The sequence below is a fragment of the Syngnathus leptorhynchus genome, chromosome 11 (assembly GCF_054491065.1).
Source record: "Syngnathus leptorhynchus isolate UIUO chromosome 11, UIUO_Slep, whole genome shotgun sequence".
Classification (NCBI taxonomy): Eukaryota; Metazoa; Chordata; class Actinopteri; order Syngnathiformes; family Syngnathidae; genus Syngnathus; species Syngnathus leptorhynchus.
In genome coordinates, this window is record NC_141205.1 from 10,383,633 (window position 1) to 10,409,082 (window position 25,450).

The 25,450-nt window shown below is 42.3% G+C and overlaps 1 protein-coding gene across 1 annotated transcript in view; it reads left to right on the top strand.

The window, feature by feature from the left end:
* Nucleotides 1-25,093, top strand: part of ppp1r16b (protein phosphatase 1, regulatory subunit 16B) — a 34,961-nt gene extending 9,868 nt beyond the window's left edge. Inside the window, exons 2-11 of the mRNA XM_085923789.1 lie at nucleotides 1,694-2,108; nucleotides 14,242-14,312; nucleotides 19,267-19,412; nucleotides 19,493-19,596; nucleotides 20,800-20,924; nucleotides 21,473-21,598; nucleotides 21,677-21,752; nucleotides 21,824-21,953; nucleotides 22,042-22,195; nucleotides 22,990-25,093. Of these exons, the coding sequence (XP_085779915.1) occupies nucleotides 1,841-2,108; nucleotides 14,242-14,312; nucleotides 19,267-19,412; nucleotides 19,493-19,596; nucleotides 20,800-20,924; nucleotides 21,473-21,598; nucleotides 21,677-21,752; nucleotides 21,824-21,953; nucleotides 22,042-22,195; nucleotides 22,990-23,451 (1,662 nt within the window). The 5' untranslated portion in view covers nucleotides 1,694-1,840 and the 3' untranslated portion in view covers nucleotides 23,452-25,093. The remainder of the gene's footprint in view (nucleotides 1-1,693; nucleotides 2,109-14,241; nucleotides 14,313-19,266; nucleotides 19,413-19,492; nucleotides 19,597-20,799; nucleotides 20,925-21,472; nucleotides 21,599-21,676; nucleotides 21,753-21,823; nucleotides 21,954-22,041; nucleotides 22,196-22,989) is intronic.
* Nucleotides 25,094-25,450: the final 357 nt, after the last annotated feature.

The following is a 25,450-nucleotide window of genomic DNA, read 5'->3' on the forward strand; positions in this document are numbered from 1 at the left end:
AGACTTTTTCTGTTGTGAATGCACCTGTCAAAACAGAATACATATAAACCGTTTTTCACAGCAAAAATCTCTTTGAAGGCTGGCGAGAATGTTTATCACCGTTGGGGCTATTTTCTCAGATAAGCTACATCCGATTGAGGCAGTGCCACTTCCCCCCCCCCCCCTTCCTCTCAATAAAAATGTGCAATGTTCTGTAGCATTCCTATCTGCTGCCAGGGAGCTGATTGAGGTCAATCTGTGATTTGCAAGCCTTGGACCCCGGGGAGCGGCCGTGATGTCACAGTGGGGGGCTTACAGCTCTTCGTTCTCTCGTCATATCTTTAACAATCAATCACGCACATTAGACTGAATTCTTTAATCAGTTAAGCAATGAGAATTCCCATCCCTATGTTGCTTCTTGGCTATTTTAGTCTTTTTTTGAAAAGACACATTCAATGTTGCTGTCTTAACAGAAGGGAACAAGAAAATAGCTGTCAGCTTTCATTGGCGATTCCTTCGGATCAAATTGCAAAGCTTTTTCTTTAACCATCAGCTTTGAAAATCATTTCCAATTTGCCTTTCACGTCTAGCGCTATTTTTTGCACGTCACTCACTTCTGCACAATCGTCACACATACCCGAAGTGATGCTGGAATTCATGACAATTGGTTTTCTGACTATATGTGGCGTCTGCAAAGGAAACGAAACTTTGCGTCAAATGTCACTACTGGTTGTGGGATCAGGCGGCACGGCAGGCATCCAGTCGAGTAAGTGGCTGATGATTCAAACATTTGAATGCTAACTTTAGTGTGAATAAGCAAAGAGAGTTGGGGCAGAAGATTTTGCCCAGATGATTTGATGTCAAAGAATATCATGTTGTACTTCAAACTCTTTTGAGAAGTTAAAAAAAAAGCACACAAAGCAGTAGGTGCCTTCCTTTGTCGACATTTCAAAGTCTTTTGGCTTTTTTGCTCTTCCCTCGAGTGGAACTTTTTGTTGCAGTCGTCGGAAAAAACGACTGCGCTGCCCTAGTTTGTGAGCTTATCTTTCATGTGCAGTATCCAGGAAGTGGTTAACCTTGATTGAGTGGCAGAAGCCGGACGTCTGAGGCGAACGGAAAATGAAATATGCAAGCTTTTTTTTTTTTTCCAAGTTGTTTGACGATGTTGGCTTCTATTTCTTTGAGCTAATTAACGACAGAGATAGCACGGTGGTGTCATGATTAGCATATTTGCCTCAAAGTCGAGAGATTATCGGTTTGAATCTCAGTTTAGATCCTCCGGCGTGGCGTTTGCATATTCTCCTCATGTTTTCACAACTTTTCACTTGGTTGCAGTTTTAAAATTGCAAAGGCTTCAATAAAAAAAAAAAAAGCTTAATTTCATCGGTCAATACTGTAAGCTTTGTTTGATGTTATAGATTCATCTAGTATATAATGTTAGCTAAGATCAGTGATTAAAAAGTGCAGTCCAAAGAATTACATGACTGTTTCATAAATAATGATTATAGAAAAAACAAACAAAAAGGTGTCGTTTACTTTAGGACGGGCTTTAAATAAATTATCTGTATTTTCATTCATTTCATTGGGAAAAGGTGATACAATTTTCATCATAATAAACTTCAATTAAGATGATAATATTGTTAATTTTATTATCATTATTTAATAATTAATATTGCTAATAATGACCTTTCTCTCTCCCTCGCCGTTTTGTCAGAACTGCTGCTGAAACCATGAAAACAATGACGAAGGTACTGACAGGAGGAGGCTACTGCCGAAGGTGCAGCCCTCGCTAGACTTTCCCCATCTGCATCGCTCTGCCCGCTGCCCCGACTGCACCACCCCACCCTGACACTTTGCCGTCATGGCCAACCACCTGGAGCTGATCCAGGAGCTGCAGCAGCTGGACAAGGTCCCCAGCCTGGAGAGGCTGCGGGCGGCCCAGAAGCGGCGCACACAGCAGCTCAAGCGCTGGGCCGTGTACGAGAAAGAGATGCAAAACAAAAAGCGCAAGGCGGACAGGAGGGGACGCACCGCCAACGGCTACCAGCACGTCGAGGCCAAGAGGCGAGTGTCGTTCGCAGCCAGCGTGGCGCTCCTGGAAGCGTCGGCCAGGAACGATCCGGATGAAGGTAGACGCACTCATTGGCTGCATACTCATCGTGTGCAAAGTTATCTTAGAAACTCCATAACTGTGGTCAAATCTCGACTGACGTAAGAAACCTGATCATTTGAAATGATATCCAGCCCTTTTCTTTTTTTCTTTGAAGAGTCTCGAGTTGTGATATGAAATCAAAAGCAAAGTCTGCTTTATTGTCAACTTCTTCACGTCAAGACACACAAAGAGATCGAAATAGCCTTTCCAACTATCCCACGGTGACAAGAGCCCAACGTAGCCCAAAAAGCCAGGACGTTATGCATTCGAGGGTGGAAGGAGGAGAGAGTTCAGGATCCTAACAGCCTGGAGTATGAAGCTGCTGGTGAGGCTGTTAGGATCCTGAACTCTCTACCCCCTCCACCCTCATTATAAATCATTAAATAAATAAAATAATGTTATAAAATCCAAGTCTGTTTACATTGTGAAACAACCGTCACACTCATTGCATTGTCTAGTAAGTGTGCGACAAGGTCAAAGCTCACATTGAAATGCTCCCTCCCTCCCTCCCTCCCTCCCTCCCTCCCTCCCTCCACATTTGGTGTCACCTCTCAGAAAATACCACTTCTATCTGATGGCGCCCACTTGAGCTGCCAGTTAATGAGCTGAATTTGTTCGACTAGGCCAATGTTTTATCACCGCGGGAATAATGGAGTTGTCACGCCGAGCACAAACTCTGCCAGTCTTTTAATTAAAATGTCTTTATGGATTGGCGCAATCGGCCCGCCTTCCTCTTTTGGAGATAATACAGTAAGTGTTGTGCGCGAGGGGACAAATAAAAAAAAAACAAAAAAAAACATGACTCGACTATCGAACGATAGCGCGTAGCTGTCTTTGAGATGTGATTTCTCATTTAAATTCACTTGAACATACAAGTGGGCTGAAGTGAGACGAATGGAGCCGCTGCACATCCTTTATTTGTGCAAGCTGTCTTTCAAGTCTGAGAAGGGAATATTCTCGTCGAAATCATCGGTTCCGTTAAGGCCGCCTCATTTATCTCAGGTGAATAAGTGTGAACTTTTTGAAACGTAATGCAACCCTTTCACTTATTTGGAACAAAGATTAACGACGGCTTTAAACTTCTACTTTAAAGGAGACATAAGGTTATTTTGTTTTGAGTTTTTTGGGGTGGAATTTTAACCTAAATTATACTTTGTAATTCTGTGTTCCTGTTCAAAACATCACATCTGGAATTTGAAAGCGTCTTCATCAAAGCACTTCATGATGCTGCATTGTTTTATTTGCTGTGATACATTTGTTAGGCTTTACGCACTACGGACATTAGCATTAAAAATAACCTGGCCTAAATACATCAGACATCCAACAGAATATTTCTCGGGTTTGTCATCTGCTTTGCACTCGTGAACTTGCCTCGGCCCCATTGAGCCGCCGCGTAATTAAGGCGAACATGTGCGGGTGACTGAGATGAAAGAAAAAGACAACATGCAACCTGGGTGGCAGCTGGACACACTTCTGGATATTTCCGGGAGGTCGACATCCTCGACTCTTGCCCCCCTTGGTTGTCTCCAAACCCTGGACGGAATTCAGTTTCCTGCGTGTTGCATTAACGCTTCCACGACAGATGGTTTTCTCTTTGCATCCTACGTGGCACAATTCCGATTGGGCAGATGGCGGAACCCGTGTGGTGCGAGCGTGACGTCCACAAAATACAGTTCAGCGTAGTAGAGTAAAAAGTACAGATCAGCGAGTTTGAAAAAAAAAAACGCTAGCCTATTTAATAGACAGATGGGTTATAAGTACGGCACATTAGCGGTACGGCGAGTGGCCGAGGTTACTCGGATTTAAAGAATTAGGTAATAATGAAAACAGTGATATACGGGAAATAGACAGTCAAGAAAATTGGATATGCAATATTCACTACATTGGAATGGAGTATTCCGATCTAAAGTGTAAATCCAACCTAAGGAGGCTCCCATAATAGTGTCTCCATTATGGATGAGGCTGCTGGCGGTACAGAATGGCACTAAAGAGGGGGGTACGCGCTTGTGGAGAGGATGCATCCTAACTTGACACATCCTAACAACTCAAGGGCTGAGAAATATACACCAGGATAATCTGCAAATCCAACATGAAAATACAGAAAAGTCTCCGCCAGTAATGACGGGGTAGTGTAATGGGAATCGGATCATTTATTACAACAAAGAGCCTTTGGTTTTTAGCAGTATCGACATATGCCGTCAAAAGATTACAAATGGCAACCGATTGACTAGTTTGCCATAAAAACAAAAGAATTAGTTTGCCTTTTTTTGTTTTTTCCATTTGAATAGGTTTCAACAGAAGTGAATTGTCAATCTGGAGATTGATTCACAAGCTTACAAAGACACACGACTGTGTTTAAGCGATGAGGTGTCTGGTTGTTATGCCAACACATAGTTTGAAAAGGGATTGTTACGAATAGCAGCGTAGCCTATCGCAGTTTTCACCACTGACAACACGCTAATTACACCTCACATCCCACTGGCAATTATAACATCCAACTCCATGTCAGGAGAGCCTCAACCTAAAAATCCACGGTCCATTTTTAGACATTTGCTTTTGGTTTCACTGCCTATTTTCTCCCTTCTTCCTACCATGTCATTAGCATAAAGATCATGCAAGGAGGAGCGAGTCGATTTTGGGCTCCAGCAACGAGCCAGGCCGCCTCATGTGGAAGAAGAAGTCGTGCTCGATTATTTGTGTGCAAATGAGCTCTCTCAGGAGCTTTTTGTCTTCTTCTGGTGCCTTCGGTCTCACTGGAGCGAAGCGGCTTTCGTCGCCGAGCATATGGGCGCATGCGAGCGGCAGTGGAGCGAGACGTAATGTGATGTAATTAGAACACATCACTGTGCGTGAGAATACTTTAAGGCAATGTGAAGACATTCGGGTTCAAACTCAAGATCAATGAATCAATGCAGTGATATTTTTGAATTTGATTCTTGGTGGGATTCGAAAATATCTCGGAATTCTCTCGACCAACCGAACGAAACCCATTCTTGTTCAATTGTATAACTAAATGACCAATTTTAAAGGAGAAGCATGACAGAAGTTTGACTTCATTACTTTTACAGACTCTTGTTACAATTTGGCCAATTTACAGCAGATAAAACAGATTATCACGAGCTAGCAATGATATCTTCTGATAAGCAGCACATTTGTGATTATTCGACACAATGATGTTACCTCTGCGTATGCTACATGTTCACACGATCAAAGACAAACATAATTCAGCAACTTGGTGATGAAAATAATATCCGGGACTCTAATTGATGTCATCGGTAACGCCGCCCTAAGTTATTTTCAGTACGATGAAAATGCCCTAATGACATCCAATTGCAATAGATAATGTTCAGTTTTGATTACCACTGAGGCAGAACTATTATTGATAGACAGAATGCGCTATTAATTATCATGCCTACAACTCATCCGGAACAGCAGGAACAATTGAGCAAAACATGCACAATTGATCAGCTAATTGAGCAGAACTCATTGACCAGAGCTTATAGACCGTGTTTGTGAATTGCTGTTGCCGTGATGTCGAGGCATCGCACCGAGAGATGCTTCTAACACCTTGTTACCATAATTAGAAGCACGAGTGGGGGCAAACTATACATTAGTAGTGGCTCTACAAAAAGACCCCTGCAGCTGCTGCTGCCTAACACGTTTCTAATGGAATTGGATCCAGACCAAATAGAGGAGAGAAGCTTGTTATCCATTTCGATTTTTTTTTCCGGTTCTCGTAAAAAGAGCAGGGATTCATAGCGTAGTGAAGATGGCTACCGTTAATGTGGGTGAGCGGCCATATTGTTTATTAGCGTGCAATATAGTGAAAAATAGTGCCTCTTTTTTTTTTTGTAGTATAGCAATTTTCTTTCTTCTCCCTGCTCAGCCGAGTAGTGATCATGACAACCGGGGACCACCTGTTTACTAAGCCCATTTCACCTTTGAACTGTCTCGTAAGATGCACACGGAAGTACACTGCAGTGACTTTGCATCACACCTCGGTTTGGACATCAGGCGATAATTGCTCAGGATCACAATCTGCTAATTGACAAGAGAATCTGCTATCTTTGAGCGTAAGATGAAGAAAAATGCTCAAATATGTCTCAAATTATCGGTATTTGTGTACTGTGTTTTGTCTACAAATGTACAATTTGATTCTCTGGGTCAAAGCAGAAACTGATGCATTTTGCATTTTGCATTGTCCACGTGTTCCTGTCATAACAATGAGGCTATCAGTCGCCTTACACAGAGACGAGACCGAACAATAGTCCCGTGTGCGCTATCTAACCAGATGTAATACACGAGCTGTATGAAAAGTCCTGCCTCCACAAAGATAACAATGCTCAGTTTTGACTCCCAGTCATATTGTCGTAGCAGCTACGATACGGTTGTACTTTCCTCCGAGCTGAGTTGTCAGGAAATGCTTCGGTATTAAATATACTCACCATAGTAGTGGCCATCCCTTTAAAAATAGTTGTGCTCTAATGAGTCATCCACTTAAGTCGATTGATCTTATTTTTGTATATGTACAGGTCATAGGTCACATTAATAGTAAAAAACTGTTTTAGAATAATTCAACCCAATCACATTTGACAACTTTTAAATTGTGAAGTGCTTAATGGTTCCTTTCAACTTTCTCACTGACCATATTCATGAAATCATCAGACTAATGACGGAGAGCATGCAGGCAGTTTGCTATCCCGTGTCGTGAGGTCGTCATCGACAATGCGGCAGTTGATTACTCAAGTGTCATTTGGTGCTTGAAGCCGTGCCACCACTAAGACTTGGAGATAAGATGTATCCTTGCGCATGTAACATCTATCACATCGTGTGAGGCTTGTCATCGTCCGAGTACCAGTCTTAGCCTGCAAATCGAGCGGCTATATTTTAATTACGCTCTGTCGGCCTCAACGCTAACACGGCTCTATTTTCAGATTAGGCCTTCATCGTTTCCCACCAGCCTTCTGTGATTAGCTTCATTGTTTTTATGACGTCTCAGGGCAGGCTCAAGGCTATTTTCTTGACCACCCCCCTTCTCCTCATGCTTCGTCTCCATAAATTAAAATTAGGGTATAGACTCCAGCAGACATTTGCCGCTCGGTTGACTGGCACGGCGAGTCTATGTGGCTCGGCTCGGGCGACTGACTCATTCTGCTCATGAAACATCATTTCGGATTACTGAGACCGACCGGACTGACGTTTTTACTTATTCAGTCGCATCATTTAGCAAATGACTGGCCTGTGTAAATGTGACACATCACTAATAGGCTGTTTATTATACTCGAGCGGTTCACTGATCCCTTCCGTCATTGTGTCCTTTGCTTTTACAGCACTCGTGTTCATTTCCTTCATTTGACTGCCCTCTCATAGAATCAACATTATCACTGAGCCGAGATGTTTGTTTCCGAGCACGATTAAGCAAAAACTGTTTTTTGAGTATCTGACATTTTCCTTCATTTGCCAGTCAAAATGACAACTCAGACCTTTCAGCAAAGTGGGCCATAAACAGAAGCACAAGCTACAGCGAAGCAAATGACATTAAGCCTTTGGTCATAAAATTCTATCGAGACATTTTTTTTATAATGATCATCGTGTACACTATGGTTGTCATGGAGAAAGGCTAATAGCAAAATGAAAAGCAAAAAAAAGATGGACAATGATGGTAGTAGAGTCAGACTGAGCTACGCCACGTATAGATTGGCCATTAACTGCAATCAATGACAAGACCGAATGAAAATAGAGTCAGGGGGGGCCAATTATCACATCCAGCGCAAGTCTAGTGTAAAACGCAGTTTAACTGTACACATGGGTAGAGTTTTCTTGCTTTTGGTCATTTCCTAGACTTTGCACAGGTAGAAATGGGCATAAGGGGATGGAATGTAGCTGACATGACAAAGTGTGTTTGTTAAATCGCAAGATCAATCCTTGCGGATGATTCAATCGGTTGTGCACGCGAGGTGGGGCAGTTACAGACAGTCGCCTTTCCCCCACAAACATGCTAGGAATTTTCCCAAGATGTTGTCATATTATGAAGGAAATGACCTGAACGATATCCACAAAATCTGTCTGGGTATTGAAAATCACGTGACACCAACTGCACCACCGTTTTGACCTGCTGTTAGGCAGTCTAAAAATGTGCCTATGTTTCACCAAATTAGTAGGTCTACCAGGTGGAATCTAATAGAAAATGCCCTAGGTCTGCCAGAATGGTGCCAGTCTACCAAAATAGGACCCCATAGCGTTAGTGCCAAACAGACTTTTAGATTTAGGCAATAAAATCCCAAGTGGATGCTTTTTGAATGGACACCCAGTGTATGATATGACAGCCACTTAGTGATGCTGCAATTATTTACAATGATTGAAAATCAGTCTACGATCGGCACTGGTAGTTCCACCGGGTCCCTTTCGTTTCCTTCTTCCTATTTCCATGGTACCTGAGGTCACTGTGGCCTCAAGCTACTCAGCAGCAGTTCTCATTTTGCATCATCATGGTTGCCATATGGGCCTTGGGCTGGAGGATAATCAGGCCGATTCAGGGTTTCAAATTTTTACATCAATCAGGGCAGTGGGGTGGGGGATGTCGGCCTCACATCAGTGCTTTTTTTTTTTTTTAGTGTTACAAAATACATCAATCAGATCTTTTAAATGACAAAATCTTAATAACACACACACACCTCCACATAATAGTCAATGAAAAGACCCTCCTCCCTGCCCATAATCCCGAAATAGGATTTTGGATTATCCTCCAAGGATTAGGCCTCACCAAACCAAAACTAAACCAAACCAGAATGCCTCATTCCACAGAGTGGTTATGTTCAACACAAGAAGCACAAAAAGCAACTGAAACCTCTTTTTAAAACTTGGCAAATGTTATGATAAAACTGTCCAGTCAATTTGAGCGATGCTTACCTCACATATGTAGTGTCGAGATGGGACTCTCAGAGTCTGGTTTGACTCCCTGCCGGCCGAACTTTTGGTTCCTTCCAGTAATCAGAGGGTGTCAGCCATCTTTATGGCGCACAGCTGGAGAGGGAGAGAAACAAAATAAAACATTTGTCTCTCTCCCAGACTTTATTTAGCAACTACTTTTCATTCTCTTTACTGCACATAGATCAAACGCCAGACTGGACCAGACTCGGAAAACAGTACCGTGTCGTGCCAGCAGGCCTTGTGTGAATAAAACAGTCAGACAATGTTGGAGCTCCATTGTTGTGCTGTGATAAACAAGGAGCCATTTGTTTTAGGCATCTGGGAGCCATAGGGAATGTAAACGATAAAAAAATACAGCACTGTTTATCATGACATATAAAGTAAGCGTTCACCGATTCGCTGACTTGTCGATTTTACCGCTCCGCATTGACGTTTCGAGCGTGACGTCGACCGCCTCTTCTTGGCTTGAGGACAAAGCAGCACCAAATGAGTGTGCTGGTTGAAAAGAGTCCATCTCTGATTGAAACTGTCTATCTGTGATTCCTTTTGGCTCATTTTGAGGAAGAAAAAAAAATATTTACCCAGAATTGTCCAAATTCAATTTGTCCTGTCAAAACAGTCCATCAGCTCAGTCTCAATGTGTTGAACAAAAGTTAATAGAGATCGTACACAAAAATCAATCATAACGTCAAAGGAATTGCCGGCATCTGCAACATTGCCTGAAGGATTTGCCCAGTAATGACACCATCAGCATTATAGAGTGAAGCAATCGTGCGCAGCAGTGCGTGTTATGTTTATTCTATTTCATGGCGACCCCGTACATTGTTTTGTCCTGCGGCGGCGTAGCGTACAATTAACGTCCCTCAATAGGTCATCGGGATAATTATAACGCCTGGCGGAAAGCTAATTATATTTCCGCTCTTCTCTCCAAATGTCCTATAAAACCAATGTCATTTCCATGCTACTTATGGATGTGGCCTACTTTTTGTGTGGCGGAAATCTGAGGAAGTATATTGGACCTAGCCGCGAGGAACACATTCGCATGAGCTCTTCTGGCATTGTTTGTAACAGAATAGGTAGCTATAAAGTGTCTCTGCCTCATCTTTAAATGAGTTAAATTAAGTGGAGTTTTGGAGAATATATATCGGCTGGGTTAGGCTCACTCGTCTTTATTGGTTACGTTACGTAACTCGCGATATTCTCGCAGTCTATGAAGTCTATAAAACAATTTTTTTTCTGACTGCCATTCGAAATTGTCCAGACTGTGAAGGTGGACCCTGCATGTTGCTTAAAATTTATTTGAGATGGAATTGGCTAAACAAACGAGGACAAATGCCATAGAAAATGGATGAATGGATGCGTTAATCAATTTCAGGCCGATCCGAGGTTGAACCCTCTTCTCTCGCATAATACCGAAAAACGCCAGTGAAAATAGACGGATAGACAACACTCGCTATGATTGTCAGACCTACGTATTTTTAAAATATATAAGTAAGCAGTAAAAATACTGTCTTGGATTTTTACAGCTTGTCGCTCGCTCAGAAGGATTATAAACCACAGTGGCATTTTAGTCATATCACATAAAGCATATCAAGCGTATCTTAACAGCAGAGCGTGTGATAGAAGGAGACGCCGTGGCAGGTGTTATTGCCGCAAAACAAAGATTTACCGTTTCAATATCCCAAAAAGAGCTTCTGCATCAAAATCGTCGATTCATGGACTCGCCTCTCGTAATACGCATGTTAGCCGACCATAAGTTGGCCTGATTCTCATTGAGAGCCCTCGGGAGCCACGCTGTGACTCCACATTCATCCATGCAATAAAAGATCTTCCACTCTCATCTCACCAACAAACTGTTCCTGTATTGCTTCATGTTAAGTAACCTCAAGTTGAACCCCAAAGAAATTGCCTGGAAAAGGGAAGGTTCTCAACAACATAAAAAAATAAATAAAAAAAAAGACATTTTCTTGCAAGCTAATAAAGATCAACAGTTTGTATTTCGAGACACTTCACCAGAGAAAATAATGGAAATACAAATCATGAGTTCGAGGGTAATATTATCATAAAATGACAGATTTAAAATTCTGGTGTTTTTTTTTTGCTGACTGCCATTTAGTTTGCATCTAATTAATCAATTCTGAACACAGCCACCCCATGCCAGTTATAAGAGGGTGTGCACACTTGTGCAACCACATCATTTATTATTTTTTTTTATTTCTCAAAAAAAAAAAATATTTTTTCAATTAATTGTATGGATAATCGACCACATTAATGGAGGAAAAAGTTTTAAACTGATTCATCTCAGGCTTATATATATTTATTTTAAGCCTGGCATTTGAACAGGAGTGTGTAGATGTTTTTAAATCCACTGAAAGTACACAACAGCAATGAAGCGTTTTAATAAGTGTTATGACTCGGGGGTCCACAGCGGCGCCGGCGTTATTGCCTTTGAACTATCTCCCGGTCCGCTTGGGACGGTCCTATCGCTAACATTAGCAGTATTGACGGCGTGCCCCCGTTGAGATAACAGGAAGGAAGGGTGCGCTCCCTTTCCTGTGCCCTTGTTTGTTGACATATCTTTTTATCTTTTGGGAAGCATCTTGTCCAGCTCCCCCGCCGCTTGGAATTCACCGAGCCCGCCCAGGAAGTCATGTGCCAGATATGTGCGCTGATTGCTTGCGACGGCAGATAATCGTCGTGGTGACCCTCCCAGCTAATGGATTGCTTTTTAAAGACGTGTTTTGCGTGTTTAGTCATTCTCAAGGGATTGCGGCACCGACTGAAGTCACTCTTACTTCCGATACACCGACATATTATAGAAAACAGACTTTTTAATGGCTTGTAAATAAATAACTGAGTCTTAGGAGAAGTACTGCCTGTCCTCGATGGATTTTGAGACTTCTACTTACGTACGTTGTCTTTGTGTATTGTAATATTGGCAAGGAGAGATCATGCGTTTTACTTGCCAAAGTCATGCACGGACCCCAGCGAGTCTATTTCTGTTTCTAAAATGTTAAGTATGCGAGCGCTCTGACCGCCTTGAATTTAATGTGAATGAGGGACTTTGCAATGATCCATCCCACAACAGCGCACAATGGCGCCAACGCGCCCCTGTGCAGTCTAGCAAAATACCAAAAGAAAGAAAACTCCACCCATGCGCCAGTTGCACTGTGTTTTGCGTTAGACTTATAGTAGGAATAAAAATAATGCCCCTTGTGTTCTTTTTTTTTTTTGCTACCAGATGTGCGTGACAGCATGGCGGCACCGTCCATGACATTTATGTTCTTTGTGTATTATTGGAAAGCTGAGCAGAATGTCATACACAGTTTTAACTAAACTCATTTTGCCTTTTTTTTCTTCACCAGATGGGCATATAGTCGTATTAGTGGCAGGGTTATGATGAAAACCCACTTGTGTGCTTTGTGTATTGTATTAGGTTTAAAATGATCATTGTGAGGCGGCTCGGTGGGGCACTGGGGAGCACGTCCGCCTCACAGTTAGGAGGGTGCGGGTTGGATTCCACCTCCAGCCCTCCCTGTGTGGAGTTTGTATGTTCTCCCAGATCCGCGTGGGTTTTCTCCAGGCACTTCGGTTTCCTCCTCCAAAAACATGCTTGGTAGGCCGATTGAAGACTCGAAATTGTCCCTAGGTATGACTGCGAGTGTGGATGGTCTTGCTTTGAAAGGTTGTCACTGGTAATTAACGAGAGCTTCTCTTTATTTGTTGCGATGTTTTGAACGCAAGCTCCAGGCTCCTTTCAAATAATACAGATCGGTGTTGTGTGTGTTAGTGTGTGTATGTGACAAATAACCTCGTCCTTGGCCATATTTATGGCAGACTTGGACATGATAGGACTCTGTCACTACCAAGCAGAACGTAGCAGAATAGTTCAATGACATTACACACCTAATCCTAGTAGAAAGGCGTGAAGCAGAAAAAATCTGAAGTGAGAGTAATATTGGAGCACTAGATTCTCTACAAAAACTTTGCGCGTAACTTAAAAAAAGTTTTAAAATGGTAAAAAGTAAACGTTTTTAAAAAGGGTCACTGTATATCTGTTTGCGGAGGACGTTGTGCAAAAAAAAAAAAGTGAGTTTTTTTATGAGCTGTTCGAAACAGACTACAGCACTTGTAGCAAAAAAAAAAGAAAGCCAGCTCCTTTTAAAGTAAATGCATCCTCGAGCAAAGTCATCTATTTTTACACTGCATAAAGCTAAAGTCACTTCTAACCCGGGAGAACATTTTCTTCCTTTATGAATGCACACGACATTATCTAAAAGTTCAAGAATATGTCTGGAATAATACCTCAACTAGAATATAAAGCAGTTACAAAATGTTTCGAAGTGGTTTTGACAATACTGACTTGAAATATGGAGTCATTGTCATGGCAACCATTGATGACCAATTGAAGTGGTCTGACAATTAAGTGCAATGAACAACGTATTTGAGGAAAGGCTATATTAGGTCAAGAGTGACAGGCAATAATCATAACCTCAAATCTCTCATTCTTTGGACAGTTTTTGGATGGGGGGGGGGGCTATAGACAGATGGCGTCAGCAACAGGATGTCAATAAGCATCACATCCTGCTCAGAGGTTTACCTAAGTTCACATTGCTGATTTATTTTCTGTGTGTGTGTGTGTGTGTATTTGTGAAGGCTTTATCTGTTTTGGCCACTAGACCGGCAGACGCTGTAATCCTACGTGTCATTACATCACCCAACCCCCACTCGTAACAAATAGCCCCACCCTCGCCGACAATGCCATTCATATTTCCCCAAAGTCAATTAGGTTACATCCCGACAGGACCGTTAATATGAGAGATTGAAGTTCCCACAACTGTGATTGACTTGAATGAGAGACAAAAGGATCAGGGGACAAAAGGATCAGGATGGATCTTGACATTTTTTTTTTTTTTTTTCATGCACTTCTGCATATCATGGTTGTAACAACAAGTGTCTCATTTTTCTCTATCTATGTTTGCATATTTTGGGGCAAAATAAAACAAAAAACAATCAAAAGATGATTTGTAATTCAAAAGCCAACACATTTGGTATTCCATCAATGTACAATTTGCAAACGCGAGCGCATTAATCCAAGCCAATCGAAGAAAAAAGCTTAATAGCAATATTTCCAAGCCGTTGGCTCTCATGAATCACTTCCTTTGTCTGTTTTCCACCAGTGCGCTACCTGCTGAAGAACAACGTGAGCCCAGACCTCTGCAACGAAGACGGCCTCACTGCACTTCATCAGGTGCGAGGCGCAAAATGTCTTTTTAAAAGTGCTTACGACAAGCCTCATTAGCGGCTGCTTCTTGATGCTAAAAGACAAGGGAAAACCATTTTCTGTCTGAATAATTGTAAAGGTATGTCAAACACTATTTCTGCACTATTTGAATCTTTTTTTTTTTTTGGTCCCTAATGTTTTCTGGCCGTCTTATAACTGGATGAAAGTCAAGTCAAAGTCGATTAATCAAAGTTGTCATTGATTTTTTTTTTTCCCTCGCACTGTTCAGCATGCCCCAAACCTTCTTTTGTGCTGCGGATTGGTTTCACTTAAAGACATATTTTTTGTAATCATCTTAATAGGAAATTAAAACAAATGATTAAAAATACAATTAACCATTACACTAAATGTACGGTAGTTGTTAGAAATCAGATGAGCTAACTTCTATTCTCAACCAAACAAATTCATTTCATATCCACGCAAATGAATGCAACAAATATAACAAGACTAACTTCATCATATCAAAAGGACAAAACGTGTATGTTGATGATGAAACAGAAGGAAATCAAGTCTCATTTTGACTTGGAGGCATGACACAGAATGAAATAGATATCGAAGATGTTATTTCATTTGGAGAAAATGATTTCAACGTAGTTGTGTTACTAAAGGAAATTGAAAGGCCAGCAGCTGGTTTTCCTTGTTAATGGCTCCATTACTGGTGCTAATATGTGGCTAATATACCTTTCCGATTGCTTCGCCAAATTATCGCCTCATTTAATGGCAAATCACCCCAACTCTGTTTACAGTCATCAGCGACTAATTGTCCTTAAGTGTGATAATTACAAATCGACTTGATGATATAAGGAAGCCAATCGGGCTGCTTGACTGGCACACCTGAAGAAACACCGCCATGTTGTGGAGTTTGAATTATCTTGAGCGCAACAGTGCGCAGCGTGTGGCAAACTCTCGCCGCAGTACTTCGAATGCGACGAGACACTTTGGGAGCCGTCGACGGGTGGCACGACAGAGCAGAGGCAGCCTTTTCATGCCAATTCAAACCAGGCGGCAGAAAGCACGGATGGTACGAGGGGGGTGCTCGAGGGCAAACGCACGTAGATGTATCCACGCTGGGGTGGATGGGAGATAACGGCTGCCTTTCATGCCCGAGAATATCAACAGGCTCATCTTCACCTAGATGAACATGAAAGGCAGAAGAGAGTACCGTATTTTTCTGACTATAAGTCGCATTTTTTTTCCCCCATCGTTTGGGTGGAGTGACTTGTACTCAGGAGCGACTGATATGTGAATTTTTTCACAAATTTTCAAAATTCAAAAATCCGCGATGTACTGAAACCGCGATAAACGAACCGCGATGTAGCAAGGGATTACTGTAATTTGAACTGCAAGTGACGTCAACGGCACGGCGCGGCGGTTGTTTACATAAAGGACAAAGGATTCGATCGCGGGATGGTGTTGGATTTTAACAAATTTGCCCCAAAGGTAATACTCATACTCCAGTGCGACTTATATATATATTTTTTTCACTTTATTGTGCATATTATGGCTGGTGCGACTTGTACTCCGGAGCGACTTTTAGTCCGAAAAATACGGGAATGCTTTAGCTCTACTCCAGTCAAAAATGAACATCCCCATAAAAACAAAATCTTTATTATTGGAGTAACAATGTAAATGTGAACTGAACTCCTGGAAAAGTGACTTTTTAATGTGTACGCAATTTTACGACCAGTGAGTGTAAGGTGTATAAATGTAGGTAGTGTATAAAAACAAAAATGTATGGATGGAAAATGAAAGATTGTTTTTTTTTATTTCATCATTCTTTTTGTTGATCTCTACTCGGGCCTTCCGGCTGCCATTTTTATTTATTTTAGCCTCCTCTAGCACATGTGTTTTCCCTCTCAGGCACTCCACATGAATAATCCCGCGCCCACTGACAGGCAATGAGACGAAACGCGAAGCAACCTCCGGCATGCTTGGCGTGTTTTTTTTTTCCTGCGAGATGAGCAAAAAAAAAACCCATCACATTAACCTTTAGGCATTAAATAAATGTAGTGTGTGTGCGTCACACGCGGGGCACTATCATTGTCTATTTGGATGGATCAGTCTGCACATTTTTCTTCAAGACGAGTTCACTTTGGGAGTGATTGAAAAGACACACCGAATACTTTCACACACACGCACAGTGAGGGCTTTCAGTATTAAACTGACCATTAGATGTATATCAAAATTTATGAGCTCTTTGTTTTGTCATGGTCAGATGGCATCCGAGATAAGATGCACACGTACCCACGGACACGTACAGACACGCACGCACCGTGGGGAATGGAGTGGCGGTGATCTCGCTTAAATGAGATGTCACATCCATCTCAGCCATGCTCTTACCTCGCTGATATGAGTTCAACACCAATATACAGCTTTCGTGACCACACACACATATTATGGTACTAACGTTCAATGACATGCCTGTGATGTATTCTCATCCCTCCAGCATCACCATTAACCTGCTAGCTGACCTTTGACATCAGCCCCATTGACATTGTCTGTTAAAGTTACTGACATGATAGTGCTTCCTGGTTGTCTGTCACTTAAAAATGGCATTTTTTTTTTTTTTTTTCTATGCCTAGCCTCGTGGTCAAGTCATGGCAGATGAAAGCCGCAGTATTAGGCACGGTTAGATCACAATCCAGCAAAATCAAAATTGTTTGGCACAAAAAGATTTAGTGAAGGCCTCGTAGTGTAGTGGTTCACATGCCTGTTTTTTTTTTTTTTAAGTCAACTGGAATGAATAGAATAAGCTAAACGGATAAATTGAGGATGCTGTTAAATACACACAGTGTTGCCTGCTGGGATGTCATTACCTAACATTTACTTCAATGATTTCACTGTTTAAACATGGATGAGGAGTGTCGTGTTGACTGCTTTAATGATCATCAATTATTTTTGATTTAACCGAGGGGAAAATCCGGATGACATTTTCATGCACCTCTATAGTTTATTCAGCAGATTTTATGTTGCGCTTCATAAATTTTAGGGCCTGGAAATCACCTTTGCTAACTGGGTGGGCAAATGAGACTTCTGTTTTCAGCATTAGTCTCCAGAGTCCCGACACTCGTCACTTTAAAAAATAAAAACAAAACAAGTATCGTAGTAAGTGGAACCGGAATACAACCCGGACTGGTTGCCAGGACCTTAGAATTTCAACGAGTGCCCTCTCAAAAGGTTAAATTCCGACTCAGCACAATCTCCAGATAGATCCCAAACGCCAAGACGAGCCGGCCTATGCACCAGCACCATTTGTCATTCTGTTCATTTTGGTGGGTGTGTCGTAAAATGAGAAGAATGACACGCGACAGTGGTTCACACGGTCCACAAATCGCAAGCGACTGTCCCTTCTGACACCCTTTTCCACTCCTCACTCAGTTTGGCTCAAACTTCTCTCGCTTCCACACTTTAATTGCAGCCTCGCTTACGAGACCAATGCGAGCATACTTCTCCTTAACTCACTGAAGAATCCCAGCCAGACGGTTTTCCATACGCAAACTAGGCCATTTGTCACAGCCCGAGGATTTGATTATAAAGTACACAGTGGTGGTCGCTAAGGGCCGGGGCCTTAGTGGAGTCGAATGTGGAGGGAAAAAGATTAGCTTAGCAGCCGGCTAGCAGGTGGGTGAAGTAGTGTACGTGGGTTTATTCAAGAGGCTAAGAGGATTAGCTTGGCTGTAAATTAGTGTGTAGGTTGGCATTTAAAGGCATCTGCTACTGTCGTGGGCTGCCGGAAGCTGGAGATGTGAGATAATCTGCGCTGTCTTTTTAAAAGCGCCGTAGGGGTGTTGTTTCTACGTGGCACGTCTCAGTTTGATCGGGTCGTTTAGTATTTGGACGAATACAGGAAGTCGATCCCACGCACTAAAACCTCCACATTGCTAATTCTACTTTTATGTTGTTGCAGACCTCAACAGTCATTGATCATAGAAATGATTGTTTGTGTCACTCCTTTCCCCAGTCGATTGTTATTTTTGTTTTGTGGGCCTCATTTTCACCTCTTATCTGTTCTTCCTGCGATCTGTGCAGTAATTTCATTTCCTCTCATGTCTTGTCTAATGATTTCTTTTTTTGCTTCAACACACGCACAAACCAAAGTCATCTTATCCGCACAGCCTTGTTGGCTGAGGCAACAAATCTCCAGAGGTCACAAACATCTCTTTCTCGGCTTTGTGTTATGAATCATTATAGCTGATTCACGAATCGCCATTTGCGTACCTACGAGCACTTTTTGTGGTACTGCGTTTTTATTCTTTTTAACAATTAATATTGGCAACTGTGAACATTTTTAGTGGGGAGTGAATGACAACTATCATGTGTGTTTGTGAGTTTATACATCTAACGTTTGTGTGATGGTCAATGAAAAGCCCGGCGGAGGAAAAACGTGTACTCTCTTTTAGTGGTCCCCTAAAAGGAAGGTGATAAACGTGCAGCTGTTTCTTGGAATCAAGCCTAACTTTTATGACATATCTGCTTTAATATGCCATCTACGGACTGTCATCATGGGAGCTTGACGCACAGATGTGCAAAAAAAAAAAAACTTTTCTCAAAGTGCATAAAAGCTCACTGCCGGCCGAGTATCAATTAGCTCCGTTGGAGACGACTGCCGCTACATTTTTACTGAGAATACGAATTCCAGAGTTATAATCACAGCCATGCTAACAGGACAAATTATCACTTGAGTGCTGACTAGATGTGTGTGTAATAATGGCTTTTACAGCTTTGTCTGCACTCGCTACTTGTTTACATGTTTGATGGCTTCTTAGCTTTCAAAAAAAAAAAAAGGAAGCACTATTATTCATGAAAGAAAATCTAAAAAAGAATAAAAAATCCCTAGCATTCATTCTATCTGTCCAGCAGTGTTCCATCAATTATACCATCATTTGCAATATAATATTGACAAGAACCATTCTCCACACAGTGCTGCATAGACAACTACGAGGAGATGGTAAAAATCCTACTTGACCGTGGTGCCGGCGTCAACGCCCAAGACAATGAGCTGTGGACGCCGCTGCATGCCGCCGCTACCTGTGGCCACGCTGGCCTGGTCAAGATACTCATTGGACAGTGAGATGACATCCACTTTGCACACAACTCCACATGGCGTAACGGTTCTTAATAATTTGGACGGTCATTTTCTCCCGCAGCGGTGCCAATCTTCTCGCGGTCAACTCTGACGGGAACATGCCCTACGATCTTTGTGAAGATGACCCGACACTGGATATTATTGAGACGGCCATGGCCAACCGAGGTGCCTTCAAACATTTCCCTCAAATGAAGTTTTGAGTCTGGGAGTTTAGTGAAACGAAAACGACTATGGGATTAGTTAAGCATGTGACATAAAATATATATTGGGAACAAAAGGGAGCTTCTCAAACCGAGGCTTTTGCTGCCTGCAGATAGAGCTAGAATAGGTGAGAAGAATGACAAGAGGAACATCAAGCAGGGGAGCGTAGCTATGCTAATTACTCCAGTCACGTTGCCAAAAGTAGCAAGACCTCCAGAGATGTCGCAGTGGCGAGCAGACGGGCGACCCTCTGTCTTACTAAATAAATTAAAACACGCACACACCTCACTTGATGGAAGGCACACACTTATCTGAGGACATCAGTTTACTCAGATTCAAATAAGAGACAAGATGATTTGGCAATCATTTAAAACGTGGAATTTATATTGAATCGGTGTTGTCGCCTTGCTTCTGATTAAACAATGAGAGTATTCACATAAATAATGAAATAAAATCAATCCACTATCGAGACTGCATCTTCGTGAGAATGATGTCAAAGGCTTGAGGCTTATCACATAAACTTTTGTTCATTCCAGATCGCAATGTCTCAAAAACGTTTTGATCATCATTCAGTTCTATTAGTGAAGGTGAAAAATAAATTGATTAAAAATCTGGAATTTTATTTCAAGACCACATGCAAAAAAAGTAATTGCTCATTCATTCATGCAAATGTTACATTTATTATGAATGACAATCTTAGTGGAACAACAACCTTTTGGTTTTCCATTTCCCAGAATACATCAGCTAGATGTGGAAGATGTATGGTGTTGCTCTCACATTTACCGTACATCCTCAGTTGTTGTTTTTTTTTTTTTTTTATGGAAGCACTATCTTCATCCAGACAGCTAGCCAATTTTCCTCTGCGATGAATAACGATGAAAGAATGGTGTGATATTGAGCCTTTTCTTATTTTTGAGGCTTTTGCGAAAGAAAGCAGCACTGGGCCTTTTCCATTTGAAGTTGTTGCTGTCAAGATGTTGGATTTGAATTCAATTTGCTTAAAAATGGACTCTGTACAATATTTTTCATTGTCCACAGACCTCTTGTCAAATCCCAGACAGCTTCGAGTGCAAAAAGGACTTTACGAAACCGTGCCGCTCTTTTGACGAAAGGAAAATCAATAGTACGGCAATCAGCTCTGTCTGTCTGCGTGCGTTCGATCGGCAGGCATCACCCAGGAGATGATCAACGAGACCCGGGCGTCTACAGAAAGGAGGATGCTGGGAGATATCCAGGAACTAGTCAGGCTTGGCGACGAAGTCAACCGGCAGGACTCGCAAGGAGCCACACTGGTACGTACAATGGTTAGACAAAACCTACTGACACATCCAAATTAAGCACCTCCCCCAATTTCAGCATTTTTTTATTTGAGCATTGCATTCTACTATATTTCCATGTCCATTTGATTATTTATTCAGCTCGTACATAAAAATATTTCCGGTGACCCTTTTTAGAAATGTACTCGTGTACAAGAACATGACATGGTTTTAGTCGCCCCCTTGTTAATCTGAAAGATTTATCCTCCTGCATTTTGCATCCTTTGATTAATCTTCATCCAGCACGATGAAAGAAAACAGACCGTGGCAGAATGTTTGGCAAAAGCTTAGAGAAGAGCACATGCGGAAATCATCAAAAGTTATGTAAGACTAATCTTTTGTTTTCAAGAGAAAAGCTTTTTTTTGTGTTCCTGGAAATCTTTGCTTCCTGTATAGTCTGCTTGATCTACAAAGTTGATCCGAGAGTGGAAAAGGTCAAAAGGATTTCAGCAAATCCAAAATACTACTTCAACAAATTATGGAAACTTTCTGAATTGAATAAGCGACAATGGGTGCCTCTACAGATGCACATTGCGGCCGCCAACGGTTACATGCAGGCCTCCGAGCTACTGCTGGAGGTCGGAGCTCGCATGGACTTGAGAGATTCGGACGGATGGCAGCCGCTCCACGCCGCCGCGTGCTGGGGTCAGGTGAGATAAGACCCCAGCGGGAAAGTTACCAAACGCGACGTACTGTTCCACGTCAAATACCGTTCCCGCTCTTTTTAGATGCACGTAGCCGAGCTGCTGGTGTCACACGGAGCCAGTCTCAACGCCAAGACCTTCCTCGATGAGACCCCGATCGGTATACCCGTGTCAAATCTCGCTCGGCGATCTAGCCAGCGTATCGCGCTAACGTTTCTTTTCTGTTTGAAGACTTGTGTGAGGATGAGGAGTTCAGAGCCATTCTACTGGACCTGAAGCACAAGCATGACATCATCATGAAGTCTCAGCTCAAACACAAGACTTCGCTGTGCCGACGGACATCCAGCGCCGGCAGTCGTGGGTGAGCGCTGACACCTGCTGGCCGACGCCACCCCCCGCCACACGTGCAAATCATCCCTGGTCTTCACCGAGCTTTTCCTCATCTGCAGGAAGGTGGTGAGGCGAGCCAGTTTGTCCGACAGGCACAACCTGTGCCGAAAGGAGTACGAGACGGAGGCCATTGTGTGGAGGGGAGGCAGGGAGGAGGAGGAGAAGGAGGACAAAGAGAAGGATCCTGACCAGGAGAACTTCCAGGTGCTTCATGTGAGTCATTGCATCAATTAGCATCTGTCATAAAGAATCTTTGTGATTGCCAACAGAGCCAGATGTCTTATCTCGCAGTCTAAGGAGGACAGTACAAACGGGATTGCGTGTCACCGTCTATTATTAGTGGCACGGAGGACGTTAATGAGCTGCGCATTCGATTTTCTGAGGCTTCTAATGTTCTCTCGCTCTCTCTATGTGCTCAATCTAATCACCTTCGGCTCACCTCCGTTCAGTCACTTCGCTTTGGCCCTGTCAGACAAAAACACAAGCGACTCTGCTCACAAACAATGCTAATGCTATTTAGGGCTCCGTCGTTATTCGGACCAATCGGGTTTTTGTTTCTGTAACACATGATCATTGGCAATTAAATAGGACGAGTCTTGACTGGCGCATAAAAGTCAAACGTTATGCAAGCATGCCTCGCTGGAAGTAGGTTTGACTGTTTACCACGCCTTTGAAGTCAATGAGTAAATACTATTTTTTTGAACTTTTAAGCAGAGCACGTCTCGCTCCAACGAGATTGGCTGCAAGCAGAAGATGAAGACTGTGGCCGCCTCTTTAAAGTTAATGACGAAAAGCTTTTTTCATTTTGCTACTCGCTGACTAGAGCGGTGAGGCAGATGAGAGATTTGGTCACTATATTATCCCCAGAAAAAAAAAAAAAAATTGCCAGCAGATACTAGTTAGCCACAAATTGTTGCCTCTACTTGTAATAGACACGACCGAATTTCACATTGCTTAGCAAATTTGGCTTTTTGAACATTTGAATTTCCACTCTGCTCAATATCCAGGTGAAGCCCGCGGAGGCAACAGAGTCGTCCGACCAGACCAAGCGACCTACCATCCTCAAAGATGGCAGCAGCAAGCACAACGGCCTCATCTCTACAACTTCGTGCGTACCCGCCCAGCCACCGGCCAACGGCAAGTCAACCACGGACAAGAGCACGGTCGCTACCGGCCAGGACGAAACGTTACCTCGCGAGAGACCTCAAACTCTGTCGGAGCTGAAGAAGCAGCGAGCGGCGGCTAAGTTGTTGAACCACCCCCTGTTCAACGGTCACCTAGTTAACGGTTCCTCGGACTCCTTCAGCGATGCCAAATCCATCTCGGACGACCCCCGCATGCCACTGGTGTCATCCAACGGCAGCGCAGTGTTCTACACGCCGGCCAGCGGCGACCCGCCACTGCTAAGATTTAGGCAGCCCGTCGACGCCGAGGAGCCCAAGTCGCGAACCTGCTGCTGCGTGTCTTAGCGACATTGTTTTGCGAGAGCAAGAAACTGCGAGAGTTTGCACAGAGGAGCTGGAGCTCAAGAAGTTATCACTCAAAAAAAAAAAAAAGAGGCTGCAAGTGTAGCATGAGCCAACAAATTGAGTCTTTGGGTTATATTTGGACACATGGAAGAAAAACAAAGATGGATGGCTGAAGATAATTCAAGGCATAAGTGGAACTTCTAAGGTCATGCTGTTCCGTGACATGCAAGATGTTCAGATTTTTGACGATCAGCATTTTTGGAGAAGACTTGCTCAGATGCCTACCAAAATTTTGTTGCCTAGTAAAAACAGGCATCAAGTGGCTGAAGGTTTTATTTGTAATTTGCGAGGTTTGAAGCCATTGGGCAAAAAAACAAAAAAACAATCACCACCATGCTCCAACCCAGATTCAATGATGAAAACTCACATTTAGTTGTGTCTAGTACACTTCAAATTTGGCAGCAAATTGGAAAACAATTTTGAGGCCAGTTTATGTTTGAAGGACCCAGACTAAAGCCCCAAACGAAACCAAAATAAGCGCAACTTCAAAATCAAACAAAGTCCATCTGTTCCCCGACGCTGGTTGACTTTCATCCATTTGATTTATTAATTTCGTACCTATTTTTCTTTGTCAGAGACCTGTCACATAACCGTTTCACCACACATCTTCACTCCGGCTTAGCCACAATTTGATTGAGGTGGTACATATCAGAAAAAGCAAACGGCGCCTTTCAACGCCTTCAAGGGAAGGAACGAACGCCTTAAGTGTTATTGTGTACTTTGACAAGCCCCTCTTTGTATACTGTACGTTTACCCCCAAATTATATTTGTATTGATCGGCGTTGAGATAACTTAAAAGTGTTGACTGTACATTTCTTTATTTATGTGTTCCTACATTGACGTGTATTTATTTTTGCGGATGGTGTGTGGAGAGTGAGTGCGATACAGGGAAGAGTCAGCAAAGCACTTTTTTTTTTTTTTTTCCCCTCATATGAAAGCAAAAAGTTTCATCTGTCGAAAAAAAAAAAAAAAGAATGCAAAATAGAAATAGGCATTAGATCGGATTGGGCATTTAACAGGTTACAATTACCGTACGGTGTTTGTCACTCATATCGTACATGTTGCCTCGTTTCCACATCAGTGCCAAAGAATCTTCCATAAATAAATATCGGTTCCTTTAAAGCCACATTAATTTGCGCTCCACTTTGTACAGTGTCAACAATTTGTACAGATGAATTTGTAAATACTGTCGTCTGTCTGTTCCCATACAATGTCGCTGTCCTCATGGAAAATACACTTAACTAATCCTCCGTATCATCTGCCTGCCAAGTATACTCAGGTGTCAGTGTTTGTGTTCCTCCACTGTGTGATATTCTTTTTGTGCTCAAAAGTCAGGAACAAAGTCTGTTTTTACTATATTACATGTCACCTAACGTCAAGCTGCTGCGGTGGAATAAATTGACCAATACCTTCACAAAATATACAGTAGTTATATACGTGATTATTAACAAAGGTCCACATAAGGACGGAAGAATACCACTTAAAAAAACAAAAAACTACTGAGGATGTAAATGTTAGACTGATGGTTGCATTCACATATTTTGAATAAATTGTATATTTTGGGAATTGTTCACCGTCTCGTCTCTGTATTTGCTTATTTGTTTGCTTATTACGTGTTTGCATATTCACAACAAATCAATCATCTGACAGCAACTATGGATATTTGTTTCGGTTGTAACAATGGAAGAGCATAGCGCCTGCTTATTCATGAGGTCCAACATTTATTAGCCTTTAGTCTGGTTGCCGTGGATACACTTGATGCATATGATGGTGAAATTTAATAGTCCTTGCAGAGCACAAAATGTCTTGTACAATATAATGGACTTTCATGGGATGATGAAAAGCAACCTATTTATTAGGAGTTAGACAAACACAGTAATCGCTCAAATAAGAACGTCAGGTTGGACAGAACTAAGTGATGTTTGCAGAGTAAACGTGG